General features: G+C 48.6%; 1 protein-coding gene across 8 annotated transcripts in view; it reads left to right on the top strand.

The window, feature by feature from the left end:
- The window catches only part of nav2a (neuron navigator 2a), a 298,168-nt gene that overhangs the window by 263,584 nt on the left and 13,512 nt on the right, over positions 1-21,072 (top strand). For 6 of the 8 annotated variants that reach the window (XM_071381946.1, XM_071381948.1, XM_071381941.1 and 3 more), the window contains 12 exons: positions 4,904-5,033; positions 5,572-5,884; positions 6,241-6,970; positions 9,057-9,258; positions 9,594-9,892; positions 10,422-10,487; positions 11,896-11,940; positions 12,670-12,833; positions 12,968-13,150; positions 15,634-15,686; positions 18,395-18,418; positions 18,887-18,961. In XM_071381946.1, coding sequence (XP_071238047.1) covers positions 4,904-5,033; positions 5,572-5,884; positions 6,241-6,970; positions 9,057-9,258; positions 9,594-9,892; positions 10,422-10,487; positions 11,896-11,940; positions 12,670-12,833; positions 12,968-13,150; positions 15,634-15,686; positions 18,395-18,418; positions 18,887-18,961 — 2,284 coding nt within the window. Of the gene's footprint in view, positions 1-1,703; positions 2,826-4,903; positions 5,034-5,571; positions 5,885-6,240; positions 6,971-9,056; positions 9,259-9,593; positions 9,893-10,421; positions 10,488-11,895; positions 11,941-12,669; positions 12,834-12,967; positions 13,151-15,633; positions 15,687-18,394; positions 18,419-18,886; positions 18,962-21,072 lie in introns of those variants that run through there. The other 2 variants (XM_071381949.1, XM_071381945.1) reach the window with 2 other exon arrangements.

The raw sequence follows: 21,072 nt of genomic DNA on the forward strand, positions 1-21,072 counted from the left end.
CTCTCTCTCTCTCCCCCCTACTGTCTCTCTCCATCTCTCTCTCTCTCCACCTACAGTCTCGCTCCATCTCTCTCTCTCTCCACCTACTGTCTCGCTCCATCTCTCTCTCTCCCCCCTACAGTCTCTCTCCATCTCTCTCTCTCTCCACCTACAGTCTTTCTCCATCTCTCTCTCTCTCCACCTACAGTCTCTCTCCATCTCTCTCTCTCTCCACCTACAGTCTCGCTCCGTCTCTCTCTCTCTCTCCACCTACAGTCTCGCTCCGTCTCTCTCTCTCTCCACCTACAGTCTCGCTCCGTCTCTCTCTCTCTCCACCTACAGTCTCGCTCCGTCTCTCTCTCTCTCCCCCTACAGTCTCGCTCCGTCTCTCTCTCTCTCCCCCCTACTGTCTCGCTCCGTCTCTCTCTCTCTCCACCTACTGTCTCGCTCCATCTCTCTCTCCCCCCTACTGTCTCTCTCCATCTCTCTCTCTCTCCACCTACTGTCTCTCTCCATCTCTCTCTCTCTCCACCTACTGTCTCGCTCCATCTCTCTCTCTCTCCCCCCTACTGTCTCTCTCCATCTCTCTCTCTCTCCACCTACTGTCTCGCTCCATCTCTCTCTCTCTCCCCCCTACTGTCTCGCTCCATCTCTCTCTCTCTCCCCCCTACTGTCTCGCTCCATCTCTCTCTCTCTCCACCTACTGTCTCGCTCCATCTCTCTCTCTCTCCACCTACAGTCTCGCTCCGTCTCGGTCTCCTTCTGTTACGTGGCTTTTCTAAACTTTCGAGGAACATCTGCCGAGGGACTTGTGAACGTTAGCGTTGCAGTCTCCTGGGATTCGCTCCCCGCCTTTCACCATCACGACCATGTGCCTGATGCTTTCGAAGGCAGTGTTGCGTTTTATTTTCACCATGTACTTTTAAAAAGAGAATCGTCTGTCCTCCATCTCTAACCTAATCCTAAAGGCCAATGCTCAAATGAATCCACTTAACTCCATTTCTACAAACTACCACACAGCTGTGAAGGTCTCCGTCTTACTAAGAGAGATTTCCCTGCTCAGAGATCAACGCAAAAGTGAATTGATTGTCGAACCACACACATCAATTGAACCCATAACTTTCCGACGTTTCGGCATTAGCTTGTCATGCTTGGAACTGCTCCTCTTTACTAAGTTCAATGGGGGGGGTTGGCTGTGGTTAGTGTCATCGTCATTTCTGATTGGCTCTAAATGGCTGGCTGGTAGTTAATCGGTAGGTTGGGCTGCCAGCAGGAGGCTGTGGGTTCGGGCCATGTTGCTGGGCTGATCTCTAATTAGTAATGGGCTGGCAGTTAGTCAGGGTGGATCTGTCTGGGAACTCCGGGAGCACACACAGCGACACGGATGGGAAGTTGGGACTGTTGGATTTGGGAGTATCTTAGTTGATGATAATAAGGAAGCATGTTTTGTATGGATGTGTGGTTGAATCTGTCTGTGTGGCTGTGATCATACCATGACCGTACTGTAGCTTCATACTGTAGTTGGGTCTTTTTGAGGATGCCTTATTTTGGTTCCGTAGGATTTGAGCGGGCAGGTAGCCTAGTCAGAGCGTTGGGCCCGTAACCGAAAGGTTGCTGGATCGAATCCCCGAGCTGACATGGTAAAAATCTGTCGATCTGCCCCTGAACAAGACAGTTAACCCACTGTTCCCCGGTAGGCCATCATTGTAATTAAGAATTTGTTCTTAACTGACTCGCCTAGTTAAATAAAGGTTACATTTAATTACAACAACAACTAAAAAACATTTGGGAGAGTCTGTCATTGTGCTGTGATGTTACTGGTTAGGCTGCAGCAGTGAGCTGGTTAACTGGGCTTGGGGAAGGTCAGGTTACATGCACTAGGGGAGAACACTCTCTCGCTTTCACGGTTCCCTCACTCAGTCCAGAGAGTGAAAGAGAGACGGGGGAATATGCAAGAAGAGATAAGGCGACGGGAGAGAGAAAAGAGGGAGAGGGAGGGATGATGAGTGCAGAAGACACAGTCAAAAACACAGGGAGGGCCCGGGTGAGCGAGGGATAACGGCGGAGTGGGAGGGAGGAGGTAGACACAAAGAGAGAGAGAGACTGGCGGAGGGAGAGGGTTAGAGTGAGAGAAGCAGAAAGAGAGAGAGAGAGACTGGCGGAGGGAGAGGCAGAAGGAGAGGGATAGAGTGAGAGAAGCAGAAAGAGAGAGAGAGAGACTGGCGGAGGGAGGAGGCAGAAGGAGAGGGATAGAGTGAGAGAAGCAGAAAGAGAGAGAGAGAGAGACTGGCGGAGGGAGAGGCAGAAGGAGAGGGATAGAGTGAGAGAAGCAGAAAGAGAGAGAGAGAGAGACTGGCGGAGGGAGAGGCAGAAGGAGAGGGATAGAGTGAGAGAAGCAGAAAGAGAGAGAGACTGGCGGAGGGAGAGGCTGAAGGAGAGGGATAGAGTGAGAGAAGCAGAAAGAGAGAGAGAGAGAGACTGGCGGAGGGAGGAGGCAGAAGGAGAGGGATAGAGTGAGAGAAGCAGAAAGAGAGAGAGAGAGAGACTGGCGGAGGGAGAGGCAGAAGGAGAGGGATAGAGTGAGAGAAGCAGAAAGAGAGAGAGAGAGACTGGCGGAGGGAGAGGCAGAAGGAGAGGGATAGAGTGAGAGAAGCAGAGAGAGAGAGAGAGAGAGACTGGCGGAGGGAGAGGCAGAAGGAGAGGGATAGAGTGAGAGAAGCAGAGAGAGAGAGAGGTTGGCTAGCTCAGTGTGTAACTCCGCGGTATGGACTCATGAAGCGCTCTGTCCAACTCGGCATTCTCCCCCACACTTCAGGTTCCCACGGCATCCCAGGAACTCTGGCCAGGTAAGAGAGTGTGTGCGATGGCTCTTTTTCCTTTTGGAAAAAGGGCTAATCCTTTTGGGCTAATCTACATCTTCAGAAGGATACTAGATTTTAAATATGGACAAGAACCTTAGATTCTCAGTTGGTCTGTGATGTTTCTCTCTCGCTCTCTCTCTGTCTCTCCGTCTCTGTGCGTGGGGGGGGGGGGGGACTATCCCCCATATGGCTGTGTGAACATGTTTAGACGGCTGTGGTCAGTCGAAATCTCTCACCAGTTAGCTCTGTCTGCAGTCCTGTCAAGAACAGATATACTGTGGGTTTAAGGCAACTTCAAAGCAGCCGAGCCTCAGAGCTTAAGCTACAGATTGCAGTGCTTGTGATATATCTCAGATCTGTATAATAAGTGTGTGTGTTAATGTGAGATCCCCCAGTAGGTTGTAAAGGGCTGTGTGTGTGTTTGAAGTATGATTCATGACATCATCCTGTCTGCAGATGAGGATAGATGCTTCCTGGGCTTAAGCCAAAGTCAGCGAGGGCACGCTGATGTATTTCAGTGTGTGCGTCTTTAGCGACAGGGTTGTGTGTGTCTGTCGCATTAGAGGTGATGGATCTGTCCCTGGACTACTCTAATCCAAACACCAGGATACAATAGCAGCTGTGTGTGTGTGTGTGTGTGTGTGTGGGCACGCGCGCTTGTGCGTGTGCTCAATAGTTGTCAAGCCTGCTTTTAACTCTTTCCCTCCCTGTGGTCCTTTCAGATTGATGTTTGTCCTGTCTCATCCATAGTCTCCCTAGAGATCACTCTAGTCTCTCTTGCTGCCAACCCCCCCCCCCCCCCCCCCACACACACACACACACACACACTAGTCTCCCGGGCGACCACCCCCTGTCCCCTACCCCGCTTCGCCCCCAGGGTTCGGGATAGACAAACATAGCCTGTATAATTGTTCAAAGTGGGGTTAAAGACTAGTGTGTGTGTTGTAGAACCTTCCTGTTCCAGGTTAGTCTCCTCCTCTGTGTTTGATGGACAGCTCCAGTCAGTGTGTGTGTGTGTGTGTGAGACTGAGATTTCCAGGCAGCTCGGGGCTTTATGCTGCTGCCTGACTGTGAGCCGTGCCATACATTCACCCTGCCTCTTAGGAGGGTTTTTCTCCCTGGTGCAGAGAGCGACTGTGTGTCATCACCCAGGATTACGCTCATACATAAAATATCCCTCCTATCTCCGTGGGTTCACCAGCTTGTACGGTCACAGAGCTTTAGCTAGGCTAGTAGGGCGTCTACGCTGTCAGGGGATTCATATTCAGAGCCAGAACGAGTGATACGTTGCCGCCGTCTGTCTAGAGCAGCGCTTTCCAACCCTGTTCCCGGAGAGCTACCCTCCTGTAGGTTTTCGCTCCAACCCTGTTCCCGGAGAGCTACCCTCCTGTAGGTTTTCGCTCCAACCCTGTTCCCGGAGAGCTACCCTCCTGTAGGTTTTCGCTCCAACCCTGTTCCCGGAGAGCTACCCTCCTGTAGGTTTTCGCTCCAACCCTGTTCCCGGAGAGCTACCCTCCTGTAGGTTTTCGCTCCAACCCTGTTCCCGGAGAGCTACCCTCCTGTAGGTTTTCGCTCCAACCCCAGTATCTAACGTGATTCGGCTTATCGACCAGATGATTATCAGAGGCAGGCGCGCTAGATTAGGGTTGGAGGGAAAAGGTACAGGACTGTAGCTCTCCGGGAAGACGGTTGGAGAACCCCTGGTCTGGCGTACGTGTTGCTTCATAGAGGTATGGTAATGAAACGTGAAATATTCACAATATTCGGCCGATTCCTCGGCTGGAAATAAGATAGAGGCTCTGAAGTAGAAAATGTAACCATGATTTAATTGGAGAGTCCTCTTCGGTTGCGTCCATTCAACCACACCCTTGTTCAACTCGGTTTACAAATGAGGTATCTGTTTTAAAGGCACATTTTCGACCGTTTTTGATCCCTTTTGGGTATGCCCTTGCCTCTCTCTTCTCTTTGTTGTGGTTGGCATGTCACCTCTCCTCTCTCCTCCCTTTACCCTGGTTGAAATGGTGTTGTTTAATGAAACCTATCTTTTTCTCCTGTCTCTCCAGTTGGGATGACAGCAGCTCAGTGAGCAGTGGCGTCAGTGACACCATCGACACAGATGACATCAACACCAGCTCCTCCATCAGCTCCTACGCCAACACCCCGGCCGCACAGCGCAAGGCCCTCAACGGACAGGTCGGTGTGGAGGCTAGATGCAAACACACATATGCATGGACGTCACCCATGTGCGCGCGCACACACACACACACACACAGCGCCAGGCTCTAAACGGACACACAAATAAACTCTCAAGTACGGTCTCACACTCCCGCTTCTCCCCCCTCTTTCTCACACTAATTTAATATACTGTTTATTTGATGTAGGATAACAAAGACCGTCACTCTCGCTGTAGTAGTTGACCTTTGGCCCGACACTAGATGAATATAGGCTCTTTCTGTAGAAACTGCCTCCCATGTTGGATCCATATAGTGCAGAGGTTATTGTAGGCTGAGTAGTGCGTCACATATGGTAGGCCCCAAAGAGCTTTCTGATTTCGTCCACAGTCAGTATACTCTCATACCACTATCATCACAGCCCTATATGCACATGTGGAAGTCACTAACTTCCACCCGATTTAGCCGTTTATTCCCATATATGCCGTAGCACCATAAAATAGATCACAACTTCCCTCTTCTCTCATCCGATGTGTGCCCCCCCCCCCCCCCCCGCCCAGCCTGTAACGGATGCTGAGAAACACTCGGCCTCCACCACCCTGAATCCCGCCTGGTCAGGTGACGAGGTCAAGAGGTCAGACGGGGTGTCGGACAGCGAGGTCAGCAGGATGGACCAGGGCTCCAAGTGGGCCCGGCGGAACCCCTCGGACGTGTCCGACGAGTCGGATAAGGCGGGCTCGGGGCGGAAGACTCCCTCAATGACACACACAGGGTCCTGGAAGGGGGGCTTGAGTGCTCAGGTGGGGGTGACCAGCCCCAGGACTAAAGCTACTGGAACGTCAGGGTCCACTGTGATAAAAACCCACAGCACAGGTAATGGGCGTTTTCTGTCCTGGCAGTGTTTTGCTGTCTCTGTAATTGTCTCATTTGCGATTCGCGTGTGGGTTTCTGTGCGTGCTCGTGTTTCCTCGTCGTCGGCAATGCCTCGCCTTATGTCCTTCTGTCCGTCTGTGTGAATCTGTGTGTATGTGTATATACAGATAGAGTGCATACTGTACGTCTCCCTCTCTTCTATGTGCGTCTCTCTCTCGCCCTCTGTGAGTGTATCTGTGTCGTTTTCTCTCGTGTGGTCTGAATCTTGAGTCATTAACCTTCTGAAACACCACAACTACGACAAACTCTCCTCTGACCTTAACCCCTGCCGTATGTCCCATCCTGTGTACCTGTAGGTAAAACAGACGACGTCAAGGTGTCCGAGAAGGGCCGTCTCTCCCCTCGCTCCAACGGCCTCCGCCGCTCGCCCTCCGACGCCGGGCGCAGCAGTGACGACGAGGCCAAGAGAAACACGCCCTCTTCCACCGCTGCCTCCGCCCGCACGTCCCACACACACACCCTCACACACGCCCTGTCCGAACCCCACTCCCAGTCTCACACACTGACCTCCCGCACCCCCACCAGCACATTTGGCTTCAAGAAGCAGAGTTCCGGGATGGTTACTATGGTTACCACCAGTGGCGCCACCATCACGAGCGGGTCAGCTACTCTTGGGAAGATGCCCAAGTCAGGGACGAGATCCCTTGCCGTTGGGATAAAGGTCGGAGGTCAAGATGTGGGGTCCGGTCTAGGTCACCATGACGACGGGTACCTCCAGGTGAGCACCCGCTCCACACTGCAGTACCGGAGCCTTCCAAGACCCAGCCGGTCCGCCGCCGCCGCGCGTAACGGGAACCGGTCGTCGACCAGCAGCATCGAAGCGGCCGTGCTTTCCGTTACCACTCACAGTAAAAGCAGAGACATGGGAAACACTGGGAAAATGAATGGAAGTGGGACTGGGGTCTCGCTAGCCAATCAGACGGACCGAGAGAAGGGCGTGTCAGAGGGCGTGGACAACCTGAGGGGAGGGGCTTCCACCGTACCTCTCACAGGGAGACAGCAGGTTGCCTCACCCACACTGCGCAGGTGAACAGACTCACACATACACTCACATGCAGAGATATATAATGTCACTCACACTTAAACGTGGTCATTAATGACACCCATTTACAGTGCAGTGTCTGAAACCAATTCCTAGTGTGATGCAACACACACACACACACACACACACACACACACACACACACACACACACACACACACACACACACACACAAAGGTCATGTCAGCCCACTGTATGAAAACTATCCCTTCAGCATTTCTGTTCAGCTGCCAGGTCCGAGCCCACTACTTTTTCATAGTGCCAAGTCTTTAAATGTGCACAGTAACACGAGCGGAGTCTTACCTCATCACTGCTGGGCTGGCTCATTAATCTCTATGGGTAATAAGGCTTTGAAGACCCTGCTCTATATTATCACCCTGCCTACCGTCTTAACAGTCAACGCGCTCTGGTTACGTCCCAAATGGGACCCCATAACAAATGTAGTGCACTAAATAAGGATTAGGGTGCCATTTGGAACGTAGCCACTGTCTTTTGGCTTAAAGTAATGGGGTATGCTAATGTAGTGCTTCAAAAGTTACTCACATATAATGAGAGTAACTTTTACTCTACTTATTATCACCACGCCCGAGCCTTTACTCAATAGTGTGCCATAGGGGTGGTTACTAGAAAGGACTTTAAAACAGAAATGCGTCTATAATACTCTACATGTTTCGTATCTCTCTCTCTCTCTCGGTGTGTGTCTGTAGACCTACATTTTTTTACATTTACGTTTGAGTCATTTAGCAGACGCTCTTATCCAAAGCGACTTACAGTTTGTGCATTCATCTTAAGATAGCTAGGCTGGATAACATAGCCATTCCATAATCATGGGCATTCACATGGAGTTGGTCCCCCTTTTGCTGCTATAACAGCCTCCACTCTTCTGAGAAGGCTTTCCACTAGATGTTGGAACGTTGCTGGGGGACTTGCTTCCATTCAGCCACTAAGAGCGTTAGTGAGGTCGGGCACTGATGTTGGGCGATTAGGCCTGGCTCGCGGTCGCCGTTCGAATTCATCCCAAAGGTGTTCGAAGGGGTTGAGGTCAGGGCTCTGTGCAGGCCAGTCAAGTTCTTCCACACCGATCTCGACAAACCATTTCTGTATGTACCTCGCTTTGTGCACGGGGGTATGGTCATCCTGAAATAGGGAAGGGCCTTCCCCAAATTGTTGCCACAAAGTTGGAACCACAGAATCGTCTAGAATGTCATTGTATGCTGTAGTGTTAAGATTTCGCTTCACTGGAACTAAGGTGCCTGGCCCGAACCATGAAAAACAGACCATTATTCCTCCTCCACCAAACGTTACAGTTGGCACTATGCATTGGGGCAGGTAACGTTCTTCTGGTATACGCCGAACCCAGATTCATCCGTCAGACTGCCAGACGGTGAAGCGTGATTCATCACTCCAGAGAACGCATTTCCACTGCTCCAATGCATAGTGCCAACTGTCAAATTTGGTGCAGGAGGAATAATGGTCTGGGGCTGTTTTTACTATGGTTTGGGCTAGGCACCTTAGCATACAATGACATTCTAGACAACTTTGTGCTTCCAACTTATCGCAACAGTTTGGGGAAGGCCCCAATGGCGGCGAGCTTTACACCGCTCCAGCTGACGCTCGGCTTTGCACATGATCTTAGGCTTGTGTGCTGCTGCTCAGCCACGGAAAACGTATTTTATGAAGCTCCCGGCGCACAGTTCTTGTGCTGGGTAGAAATTTGAGGAACTGACTTGTTGGAAAGGTGGCCTCCTATGACGGTGCCACGTTGAGCTCTTCAGTAAGGCCAGTGTACTGCCAATGTTTGTCTATGGAGATTGCATGGCGGTGTGCTCAATATTGTATACACCAGTCAGCAGCGAGTGTGGCTGAAATAGCCGAGTCCACAAATGTTCCTTAATAAGGTCGCTGTCAGCCAAGTCAGAGCTAGTAAGAGGGAAGAATGAAGCGTGAGTGTTCGTTCACGAAAGGCTTTTTTCGGTGCGGAGGTGCTGTGTGATTATTTAAGATACTCTTTGAAGAGATGGGGTACATATTTTTTTACAAATTCTCCTTTTCAACTTTCTCCATCTCCAGGTTGTTTGGCGGTAAGTCCAGTAAGCAGGTTCCGGTCACCACAGCAGAGAACATGAAGAACTCGACGGTGATCTCCAACCCTCACGCTACCCATGCTGCCCTGGACTCCCCTGGAGGTGTAGGGGGGGAGGGCGAGGGCAGCAGCCCCCTGTACGCAGGACGAAACCTGAGCACCGGCCATAACACGCTGGGTAGCGAACAGGTGAGATAGGCAGACTAGCCTCACCAAATGACATGAGCTGGCGATATCTTTGTGGCCTCTTGATAAGCATCAGTGTCCACGAACAGAGTTTTTACGGGCACAAAGAAAATAGGCAACTTTAGCTACCAGCGCCAATCACGATAGGTAGCCCTGTCATACAATAGTTGGCTATGATAGCGAGCAACCATGTAACTAGCAACAGCAGATCGCGACATGAATAGCACTGTAAGAAGGCAGCAGACATGATTTGACCTTGGGGAGTGGAAGCATAACCATTAAATGTAACATATGAAAATCACTTGATAAATCCAGAATTCCTCCTGTGTCCCCCGCAGAGTGCGTCCAGCCCCGGCTCTGTCTACTCCTCCACGGGGCCCTCCAACAGCCTGACCTGGGGCACCACCATGAGCACTGGCTCCTCTGCCCAGAGCAGGGAGGGTACCCTGGGTGGGCACAGCGGGCACGGGGGTGGGGCGGGAAGCCTGGGCTACCCCTCGGTCAGCAGCATGCACACCAGCAGTGAGTCCATCGACATGAGCGTGAGCAGCGCTGGGCATGGAGGAAGGGACAGCAGGGAGGACACCCTCTCAGCTCTGGGCAGGACCAGCAGCGTCAAGACGGGCATGTCTGAGAGGTGAGGACAGGGGGGGGATAGAAGGGAGGTAGGGATGGGAGGGAGGGTTTGAGTGGTAAGAGTGGGATGTTGGGGGAATCTGCTCTGATCTTGGTCATCATGTCTTTATATGGACAGAAAAACAAGGAAGCTGTCAGCTGTTGCCATTGCATGCACTGTCATATTGTGTTTGTTCAGTGTGTCGTTATGGAACATTCCTGCGTGCACGAAGGTGTACGTGCCCGGAATGTATCAGCCATATTATCACCAGAGTTACTGTCCGAGCATCTCCATGGAAAGCATTAAGGTATGCCTTCATGCGATGTCATTTCAGATCTGTTCTGGTCTTACCTTCTCTGACACATCTCATTGTCTTTACTTACTAGACCAGTAGAGGAGATTCATTGGTGAGCAGGTGGGGGTGATTTTCGCTTGTGGCAACGGTTGGACTCAATGCGGCTCTCTCCTTCAGAGGATTCTTCTCCCTCTCTCTTTTCTTTCTAAAGTGCTTTCTCTCTTTGTCTGTTGTGCACCCCCCCCTTCCCATCAGCCCCCTGTCCTCCCCCTCCGCTAGCCCTAAATTCAACCGGAACACCTTACCTCGGAAACAGGAAAGGTAAAAGTGCTTGTGTGTGTGTGTTTGTTGTTGCAGGCTTTCGTTCCCCACTACAGCGCTGGCTCTGTCCCCCATCGCTGTTTATATGCTGCCATCTTGTGGCAAAACTTAGACTTGGAGCTTGATATTTAAAAACACCGATCACTGCTATGACATGATACTATACTAAGATGTGTCACAAAATATATTTTTCAGAAAAGCGATGGCATATACAGTACCAGTCAAAAGTTTGGACACACCTACTCATTCCAGAGTTTTTCTTTATTTTTACTATTTTCTACAGTGTAGAATAATAGTGAAGACATCAAAACTATGAAATAACACATATGGAATCAAAGTGTTAAACAAATCAAAATATATTTTACATTAGAAATTCTTCAAAGTAGCCACCTTTGCCTTGATGATAGCTTTGCACTCTCTTGGCATTCTCTCAACCAGCTTCATGAAGTAGTCACCTGGAATGCATTTCAGTTAACAGGGGTGTTAAAAGTTAATTTGTGGAATTTCTTTCCTTAATGCGTTTGAGCCAATCAGTTGTGTTGTGACAAGGTAGGGGTGGTATACAGAAGATAGCCCTATTTGGTAAAAGACCAAGTCCATATTATGGCAAGAACAGCTCAAGTAAGCAAAGAGAAACGACAGTTCATCATTACTTTAAGACATGAAGGTCAGTCAATCTGGAAAATTTCAAGAACTTTCAAAGTTTCTTCAAGTTGCAGTCGCATAAACCATCAAGCGCTATGATGAAACTGGCTCTCATGACGACCGCCACAGGAAAGGAAGACCCAGAGTTACATCTGCTGCAGAGGATATGTTCATTAGAGTTACCAGCCTCAGAAATTGCAGCCCAAATAAATGTTTCACAGAGTTCAAGTAACAGACACATCTCAACATCAACTGTTCAGAGGAGACTGTTTGAAACAGGCCTTCATGTTTGAGTTGCTGCAAAGGAACCACTACTAAAGGACACCAATAAGAAGAAGAGATTTGCTCGGGCCAAGCAACACGAGCAATGGACATTAGACCAGTGGAAATTTTAGATTTTTGTTTGTAACCGCCGTGTCTTTGTGAGACGCAGAGTAGGTGAACGGGTGATCTCCGCATGTGTGGTTAACCAGCATGGCTACCACAGCATTCTGAAGCGAAACGCCATCCCATACTTTGAAGAATCTAAAATCTCAAATATATTTTGATTTGTTTAACACTTCTTTTTGTTACTACATGATTCCATATGTGTTATATCATAGTTTTGATGTCTTCACTATTATTCTACAATGTAGACCCTTAAATGAGTATGTATGTCCAAACTTTTGACGGGTACTGTATATATTTTTACAATTGCAATAGTACACTATCCACATTCCTCCTCCTCCTCTCCCTGAAGTGTTTTTCTCTGCTGACCCCACAGGGGTCCACACAGTGATAGAAACACTCTGCCCAGGAAGGGACTCAGGTACCTACTGTATGACCACTGTCTGCCATGCTTAGCACCCTTCTCTCTCTCTCTCTCTCTCTCTCTCTCTCTCTCTCTCCCTCTCTCTCTCTCTCTCTCTCTCTCTCTCTCTCTCTCTCTCTCTCCCCCTCTCTCTCGCTCTCTCTCTCTCTTTCCCTCTCTCTCTCTCTCTCTCTTTCCCTCTCTCTCTCTTTCCCTCTCTCTCTCTCTCTCTTTCCCTCTCTCTCTCTCTCTTTCCCTCTCTCTCTCTCTCTTTCCCTCTCTGTCTCTCTCTTTCGCTCTCTTTCGCTTTCTCTCTCTCTCTTTCGCTCTCGCTCTCGCTCTCTCTCTCTCTCACAGCTTCAGCTGCACCAATGCTGGTGTCGTTGTTATTCTTTTTTTTTGCACTTGGCACAATTTTGTGTTGCGCTTCCGTGTAAAGGCACGTCACCTGTCACTGCTGTATGTGCGGAGTTGTCATGGTTTCACGTCATACGCACTTTGATGTCGGGCACCGTTTTGGATTTCTGTTGACTGTCCGCTTGATCTGTGTCGCTCTCGGTTGAAGAGAAGTACTTGTACATTATGCGACGTTTGCTCGGGACGTAATAATCAGTTGCTCTTGGTAAAAATCGTATCACTGTATGATGAATCAAAGTTCTGCCTGGTAGAGATTAAATCGGGATGTAAAAACCGCACCGGTTTGCACCCTACTCACATAACCTTTAACCTCTGTGTTTGGTACTGCAGGTATACCCCGTCGCCCCAGCTGCGAGGTCATGAGGAGGCTGCGCGTGATTGGCTGCGCTCCCATTCGCAGGGCGGGCTGCAAGACTCGACCAGTAACTCTCCCTTCTCACCTGGATCCAGCCTCACCTCACCCTCCGGGACACGCTTCAACTTCTCACAGCTCTGTACGACCTACAGTATAAACACCTTACAAGCCACTGTACTTGTGTGTGTGTGTGTGTGTGTGTGTGTGTGTGTGTGTGTGTGTGTGTGTGTGTGTGTGTGTGTAAACTGACCTGTACAGTTTTGTCCCTTGCAGCGGGTAGCACCACCACAGCTGCTCAGATAAACTTGGCCAGCCTCCGGAACAACAGTCTGACCAATCAGGACATCACCTTTGACCCCTGTGGTGACACCCGCCTGAGGAACTCCTGTGTGTCATTGGACGAGAAGACTCGCACCATGAGCCGCTCTGGTTCCTTCAGAGATGGCTTTGAGGAGGGTGAGTAGAGGAAGAAGAGGGCGGGAGGGAAGCGACAAGATAGAGAGATGATTACTCATGAGGAAATCTTCCATCCTTAGATGGACAGGGCTCTCCCTGTCCTTCCCAGGTGGTGGTGTCAACGGTAGCTACAGGGTTGGGGAGCCCTGGTCTGAACAGGACAGTCTGAATTATGTAAAATGAGGTTTTAAGGTTCTCTCTCTTCCACCTGAAAGCATCTCATGTCTCATGGGTTCCCTGCGTTCGTCAGACAGTTCTGGTTGCACTTCGGGAAGAACTTGAGGAAGAACCTGGAGAGAGAAGAGACAAGAAAACAGTCTAACACTCATGCATCAGTGTTTTTGGCTCCTGACTGAATAGAGCTGTGTTGAATCGTATAGCAATGAGAGCAGCAACACACTCTCGTGTGTGTGTGTGTGTGTGTGTGTGTGTGTGTGTGTGTGTGTGTGTGTGTGTGTGTGTGTGTGTGTGTGTGTGTGTGTGTGTGTGCCTCCCTCTCTTTAGTAGTGTGAGGTAAGCCTGTGGTGTGTTTAGTGTATCAGGTCTGTCTTCAGTGAACAGCTGTGTGTTAGTATCTAAAGCCAGGCGTTACAGACATGGAATGCTGTCCTTTCCTGTGTGTGTGTGTACATGCATGTGTGTATAGACACAAATACTTTGGTGCATGAGTCTCTATTGTGCACTATTATACTAAAATCTCCACTATACTGGAACGGGGGGAGAGAGAGAGAGCGGTGTAGAGAGAGAGAGCGGTGTAGAGAGAGAGAGCGGTGTAGAGAGAGAGAGCGGTGTAGAGAGAGAGAGCGGTGTAGAGAGAGAGAGCGGTGTAGAGAGAGAGAGCGGTGTAGAGAGAGAGAGCGGTGTAGAGAGAGAGAGCGGTGTAGAGAGAGAGAGCGGTGTAGAGAGAGAGAGCGGTGTAGAGAGAGAGAGGGGTGTAGAGAGAGAGAGCGGTGTAGAGAGAGAGAGCGGTGTAGAGAGAGAGAGCGGTGTAGAGAGAGAGAGCGGTGTAGAGAGAGAGAGAGGTGTAGAGAGAGAGAGGGGTGTAGAGAGAGAGAGGTGGAAGTAGAGAGAGAGAGAATAAGAAATAGGGAACCTAGTGACACCAAAACAGAGTTGTAAATGCCCTCTGGATAAAGTGTATGTGTGACCTCATTAAGAATCCAGTCGATCCTCACACATTCCCACAAAACATGATTATACAGGCCCTCCAGTGCCACTGTTTTATCCTCTGTTGTTCTCGCTCTCTCTCTCTCTCTCTCTCTCTCTCTCTCTCTCTCTCTCTCTCTCTCTCTCTCTCTCTCTTTCTTTCTTTCTTTCTTTCTTTCTTTTTTTTCTTTTTCTTTTTTTTCTTCGCTCCTCTCTTCTCAATTCCATTTTTTCCTCCAGGGTTTAAAAAAAAAACGGAATAATTGCAAGTTCTTTATAATCAAGAAACATGAGGACATGCTGGAAACCGTATGTGTGTTGAGTGTGTGTGTCTACCCATTGGATGTGTGTTCATATTAGTATGTTATATGTGTGTGTGTGTTCATATTAGTATGTTATGTGTGTGTGTGTGTGTGTGTGTTCATATGTTTTCCTGGTAATAAGTTACTTTAGTGTTATTAATTGTGGACTGGGACATGTACAGCTGCACACTTTAAGTTGCCCTATGTTGAGACGACTACACTTACACACTGTGTCACTTGACCTAGCTATTGTGTAACCGCCCCCACACACACACACACACAGGATAAGTCAGTAATTTCATAGATCGCCAGATTCAAGGGGAACTCTCTTTGAATGGAACTGAATGAAACTTTCAGGACAGTTTGCCTACCATTACGTAGGCGGGGCACCACCTTATTGTTTTAGGCCTGTTGCGCCCCTCCCGGAAAAAATGATCTAGGGAAAACACCTCTCATGCGTAGACCTTCTTCCTGGTCTCTTCTATGACATCTCTATCTGATCCTAGCCTTCTAGCCTGTAGACAGGAAACCACCGGAATTAAAATAGAACACTATTATATGCAGGAAACGCTCTCACTGCATTGTGTCTGGACTTTGATGTAAGATCAGAGACGGAGTCGTGAGTCAATAGGATAACACCCTCTCCCGTCATAACCCTGTACTGTGTGGAGGCTAGACACACACTAACACACACTGTATACCGCCGTGTGTGGTAGCGTTCTCTATATAGAGCTGTTATTAGGACTTTCACCACCGTGGCGGCTGGTCGAGTCAGGACAAGTGAGAGGGGGTGGATAATGGTAGGGTGACTGGTGGCTGGAGCGAGGTGGTTGGTGGAAGAAGGGATTTGCATCTCAGGGAGATGGTTAGGGCTCAAATGTGTTGTGGCGTGCGGTAGTTTTTCGAGTTTAGAGCTCGTTTGCGTTTTTCCCTCGTTTGGTCACGAACATGCGCGCAAGTGTGTCTGACGTGTGTGTGTGTGTGTGTGTTTACCACAGCACCTTTATGTAGTGTGTGTTATCTTTGTCTCTGCAGTTCACGGCTCCTCCCTGTCTCTGGTCTCCAGTACCTCCTCTATCTACTCTACGGTGAGTACGAATGAATTTTCATCGATTTTAAATACCGCTCCTCGTGCCCAAATGGTAAAGCTGTCGCCGCTCCACTAGTTTACTGCTTTACTGTATATGTAGCTATACGTTTGTTCATGTTGATCAATATGCACCGTATACGTTTATTCAGGAGTCGTAGTAGTCGATGTTTAATACCACACGAATACCTCATATGAAGACCCAACTCACTAACCAGGCCAGGTTGGTCTAATGCATTTATGTTGCTGTTAGGAAAGCTCATCTTAAATCAGTGGTTAAAAGTAGAAAGTCACCAGGGTCCTTTTTAAAATGAGACAGAGGAGTAGGATAGAGTTTCTGCTTGACACTGATCTAATGTCAGTTTTGTGTTTCACCTCCTAATGGTTAATGTTAGGATTTAGGCTACGGTAAGTTGATCCTAGATCTGTGCTTAGGGGCAAACTTTTCTCCTTTACCTGCGATAGAGGCGTGGCTGCTCTTACTCAGATCCGGGGCCAGTCACGCCCACACACAGCCCAGCCAATCAGTAAAAGGGTTTTTTCCTATTAGGGTGGCCCCTCCCCTACCCATCGACAGGTACACTCCCCGAAGCAGGTGTAGAGGCAGGTCTGTGTTTAGAAAGAGTGAGGAAGAAATGAGAAGAAGAGTGACTGAGCTCGCAGACGAGTTGAAACTGCAGAGCAGATCTGTGGCGGATCACTCAGGAGAGAGAGAGAGAGAGATTTATAAAAAAGGAGGGAAAAGAGGACAGAAGATCAGGAGTTACAGAAGCTATCAAGATGATGGCCGCTTTAGCCATGACAGGAGCGGTCACAGCTTGGGACGTACGCACGGTAGGGATGGGATGGAGGAAGAGGAGAGGAGGATATTCCAGATTCAGACAGATTGGGGATTTGTTTCTTTTCAACAACCGTTTTGAGATGATTTTTAAAAATTAAATAACGACGATTCAGTGGAAAGGAGGATGATGATGATGATGATTCTTTAGCAATTGTAGATCCGTCATGTGTTTTTTGATCAACTGGTATTGACTTGGGGTCACAGCGAGAGAAAGAAAATGTTTTCCTGTCAGTTTTGTTTTGTCTGGGATGAATATGAGCGAGAGGTCTGTTTGTGTGTCTTAGATTGTTTGGCTATGCTTCCGATTTATCGCTTCAACCCCTAACCTTAACCATTAGGATGGAAATGCTGAACTGAACTTAGATCAGTGTCTAGGAGGCAACTGTGAACGACAGCTCTGTTTGTGTGTGTAGACGCTGTGTTGACAGGCTGTACTTTGTCACCGCCCCCTCACACTTGCGCGAGAGTGGAACAAAGCGCATACACACAACACACAGCTTTGTTTTTGTGAATTTTCTGGATTTTTTTTCACAATAAATAAATCTTATTTTCACTAACCCTTAATCTAACCTTAACCCCAAACCCCTAACCTTAACACTAAGCCTAAAATAGCGTTTTAACAAATTCAGGGCATGAAAAATGTGTGTTCTCGTTTTCCTACCTTGTCAGGACATTCTGGTGACTTGTCCAGGACATTCTGGTGTCTTGTCAGGACATTCTGGTGTCTTGTCAGGACATTCTGGTGTCTTGTCAGGACATTCTGGTGTCTTGTCAGGACATTCTGGTGACTTGTCAGGACATTCTGGTGACTTGTCAGGACATTCTGGTGACTTGTCAGGACATTCTGGTGTCTTGTCAGGACATTCTGGTGTCTTGTCAGGACATTCTGGTCCTGATAAAGTAGGAAGACATGTACACACACACACACACACACACACACACACACACACACACACACACACACACACACACACACACACACACACACACACACACACACACACACACACACCATTATTAGCTCTAACAAGCAAACCTGTCAGAGCAGCTCTTAACTCATTACAGCGCCAGACAGACAGACAGGACCAGGGGAAAAACCATTATAGATTGAAGTTTGTTATGTCACAATAACACGGCCACTACTAGTTCCTTTATTTGGGTTGACATCAGGGCCTACCTAGCAACCGCCCACACACTGCACAGCAAATCACAGGTAGACAATACAGAGATATGTAGGAGCAGAATAGGGTCGAATGGTGTTTTGGTTTGAAAATGTAGACTGTCTCTCTGTGTGGAGACTTACCTGTACCTGTAAAGGGGGGTATTGTGTGTTACACTGTTTGTGATGGGTTGGTCTGTGTGTATGGGGTTTACATGCATGTATGCCTTTGTGTATGTACACACTATATACTGTGTGCGTGCAAGTGTGTGGGCATGAGGCCATATATGTCTGCTTGTGTGTATGTGGTTTCTCCTGTGTTACCATTGTTCGGAGTGGCGTGTAGGGAGACAATACCTCTCAGCAGAAAGACACACTCTGCCTCCTCCCAGCAACGCACTCTAAACGCCTCCAGGAGCAATAGGTCTCTGCTTTCCAGACCCATTACACCAGACATCTATAATCACCATGTTTCTGTAACTTATAAATCATCCGGGAGTTTGAACTAGAGAAAATATACAGAGCCTGAAGACGGTGTTTCTGGAGCCATGCTGGGCTGGTGTAGTCTGGTGTAGTCTGTAAGCCCCAGGTGCTGTAGAAGTGTATCCACTATCAACCCTCCCTCCCTTTCAGGCCTGGCTTGAATAATACAGCTTCCTTTCTTTCAATCCATAGATCATCTAATCATTCTCTCATTTTGTTTTCACAGACTGAAGAGAAATCCCAGTCAGAGGTAAGACTTGAACTCCCGTTCACCTTCTTTGTAAAGAAATGCACTTTTTCCCCCTTTCTTCGTTCTCTCTTTCTTGTTGCTTTATCTCTCTCTCTCTCTCTCTCTCTCGCTCTCGCTCGCTCTCTCGTTTTCTCTCTCTTATTCTTGTCTCTGTATTCATATGACATGTTGAAACATGGGGGCGTATTTAGTATTGTGTCTGGTTACACATGTCTGTGTTGTGGGTGACCATGTGACAATAAGCCCTTGTCCCAGACACCTGTGTACACCTGTGTGCTCCTTTATGAAGCCATGACACGATGCTTCCTTTCCCTAACCCCTTTCTATCAGAGAGTAGATCAGGGAGTTTTCCCTTGTATGGTCACACCTACACAACCTTCTCAGCCTGTCAAACCTTCTCAGCCCGTTGTGTGTTTTGGTGATGGTGTGTTTTGTTGATGTGTGTTTTGATGCGTGTTTTGTTTTTAGATCCGTAAGCTACGTAGAGAGCTGGATGCCTCCCAGGAAAAAGTCTCGGCCCTGACAACACAGCTGAGCGCTAATGTAAGTACAACAGGAGGGGAGACCTAGATACACACACACACACACACACACACACACACACACACACACACACAAACATACAGAGACGAATGTGTAAACACTAGGGCTGTTGCGGTGCATTCCGCCACACCGGCAGTCATGAGTCATGACCGCAGTCAAATCTCACGTGACCGCTGGGTCCCGGTAATCTCCTCCTATGCTCTTTGTACAACAATGGCGCTGATGTGTTGGTAGTACCCAATTCGCTAATGACCGTCAGGTCGCTAATGGCCTGGTACTCGGGGCTCTATATTGTGCCTCTAACCACTCTGATATCAATGCAATCTAAAATCACTTATCTTCAAAACAGTGTTATGCTTTTAAAACTCACTGTTAGGCTACATTGTTTGACCTCACTGTGGTCGATCAATTTTAGGAAAGAAGTTCATCAACAGGTTGAAGCTGAGTGGAAAGCATAGTTGTGGATCTTGTTTCAAAGCCAAATCAAATTTGATTGGTTAGCAGGTGTTAATACGAGTGTAGCGAAATGCTTGTGCTTCTTGTTCCGACAGTGCAGTAATATCTAACAAGTAATCTAACAATTCCCCAACAACTACCTAATACACACAAATCTGAAGGGATGGAATAAGAATATGTACATATAAATATATGGATAGCCGAGCGGCATAGACAAGATGCAATAGATGGTATTAGGTACAGTATATACATATGAGATGAGTAATGTAAGATATGTTAACATTATTAAAGTGGCATTTTTTTAAGTGACTAGTGATCTGTTTATTAAGTGGCTAATGATTTGAGTCTGTATGTAGGCAGCAGCCTCTCTGTGTTAGTGATGGCTGTTTAACAGTCTGATGGCCTTGAGATAGAAGCTGTTTTTCAGTCTCTCGGTCCCAGCTTTGATGCACCTGTACTGACCTCGTCTTCTGGATGGTAGCGGGGTGAACAGGCAGTGACTCGGGTGTTTGTTGTCCTTGATGATCTATTTGGCCTTCCTGTGACATCGGGTGCTGTAGGTGTCCTGGAGGGCAGGTAGTTTGCCCCCGGTGATGCGTTGTGCAGACCGCACCACCCTCTGGAGAGCCTTGCTGTTGAGGGCGGTGCAGTTGCCATACCAGGCGGTGATACGGCCCGACGGGATGCTCTCAATTGTGCATCTGTAAAAGTTTGTGAGGGTTTTAGGTGACAAGCCACATTTCTTCAGCCTCCTGAAGTTGAAGAGGCGCTGTTGCGCCTTCTTCACCACACTATCTGTGTGGTTGGACCATTTGTCTGTGATGTGGACGCCGAGGAACTTAAAACTTTCCACCTTCTCCACTACTGTCCCATCGATGTAGATAGGGGGGTGCTCCCTCTGCTGTTTCCTGAAGTCCACGATCATCTCCTTTGTTTTGTTGACATTGAGTGAGAGGTTGTTTTCCCTCACCTCCTCCCTGTAAGCTGTCTCGTCGTTGTTGGTAATCAAGTCCACTACTGTTGTGTCATCTGCAAACTTGATGATTGAGTTGGAGGCGTGCATGGCCACGCAGTCATGGGTGAACAGGGAGTACAGGAATGGGCTGAGCACGCACCTTTGTGGGGCCCCAGTGTTGAGGATCAGCAAAGTGGAGATGTTGTTTCCTACCTTCAACACCTGGGGGCGGCCGTCAGAAAGTCCTGGACCTAATTGCACAGGGCGGGGTTGAGACCCAGGGCCTCCAGCTTAATGATGAGTTTGGAGTGTACTATGGTGTTGAATGCTGAGCTGTAGTCAATGAACAGCATTCTTACATACGTATTTATTCCTCTTGTCCAGATGGGATAGGGTAGTGTGCAGTGTGATGGCGATTGCATCGTCTGTCGACCTGTTGGGGCGGTATGCAAACTGAATTGGGTCTAGGGTGGCAGGTAAGGTGGAGGTGATATGATCCTTGACTAGTCTCTCAAAGCACTTCATGATGACAGAAGTGAGTGCAATGGGGCGATAGTCATTTAGTTCAGTTACCTTTGCCTTCTTGGGTACAGGAACAATGGTGGCCGTCTTGAAGCATGTGGGGACAGCAGACTGGGATAGGGAGCGATTGAATATGTCCGTAAACACACCAGCCAGCTGGTCTGCGCATGCTCTGAGG

Source organism: Salvelinus alpinus, chromosome 33 (assembly GCF_045679555.1).
Source record: "Salvelinus alpinus chromosome 33, SLU_Salpinus.1, whole genome shotgun sequence".
Lineage (NCBI taxonomy): Eukaryota > Metazoa > Chordata > Actinopteri > Salmoniformes > Salmonidae > Salvelinus > Salvelinus alpinus.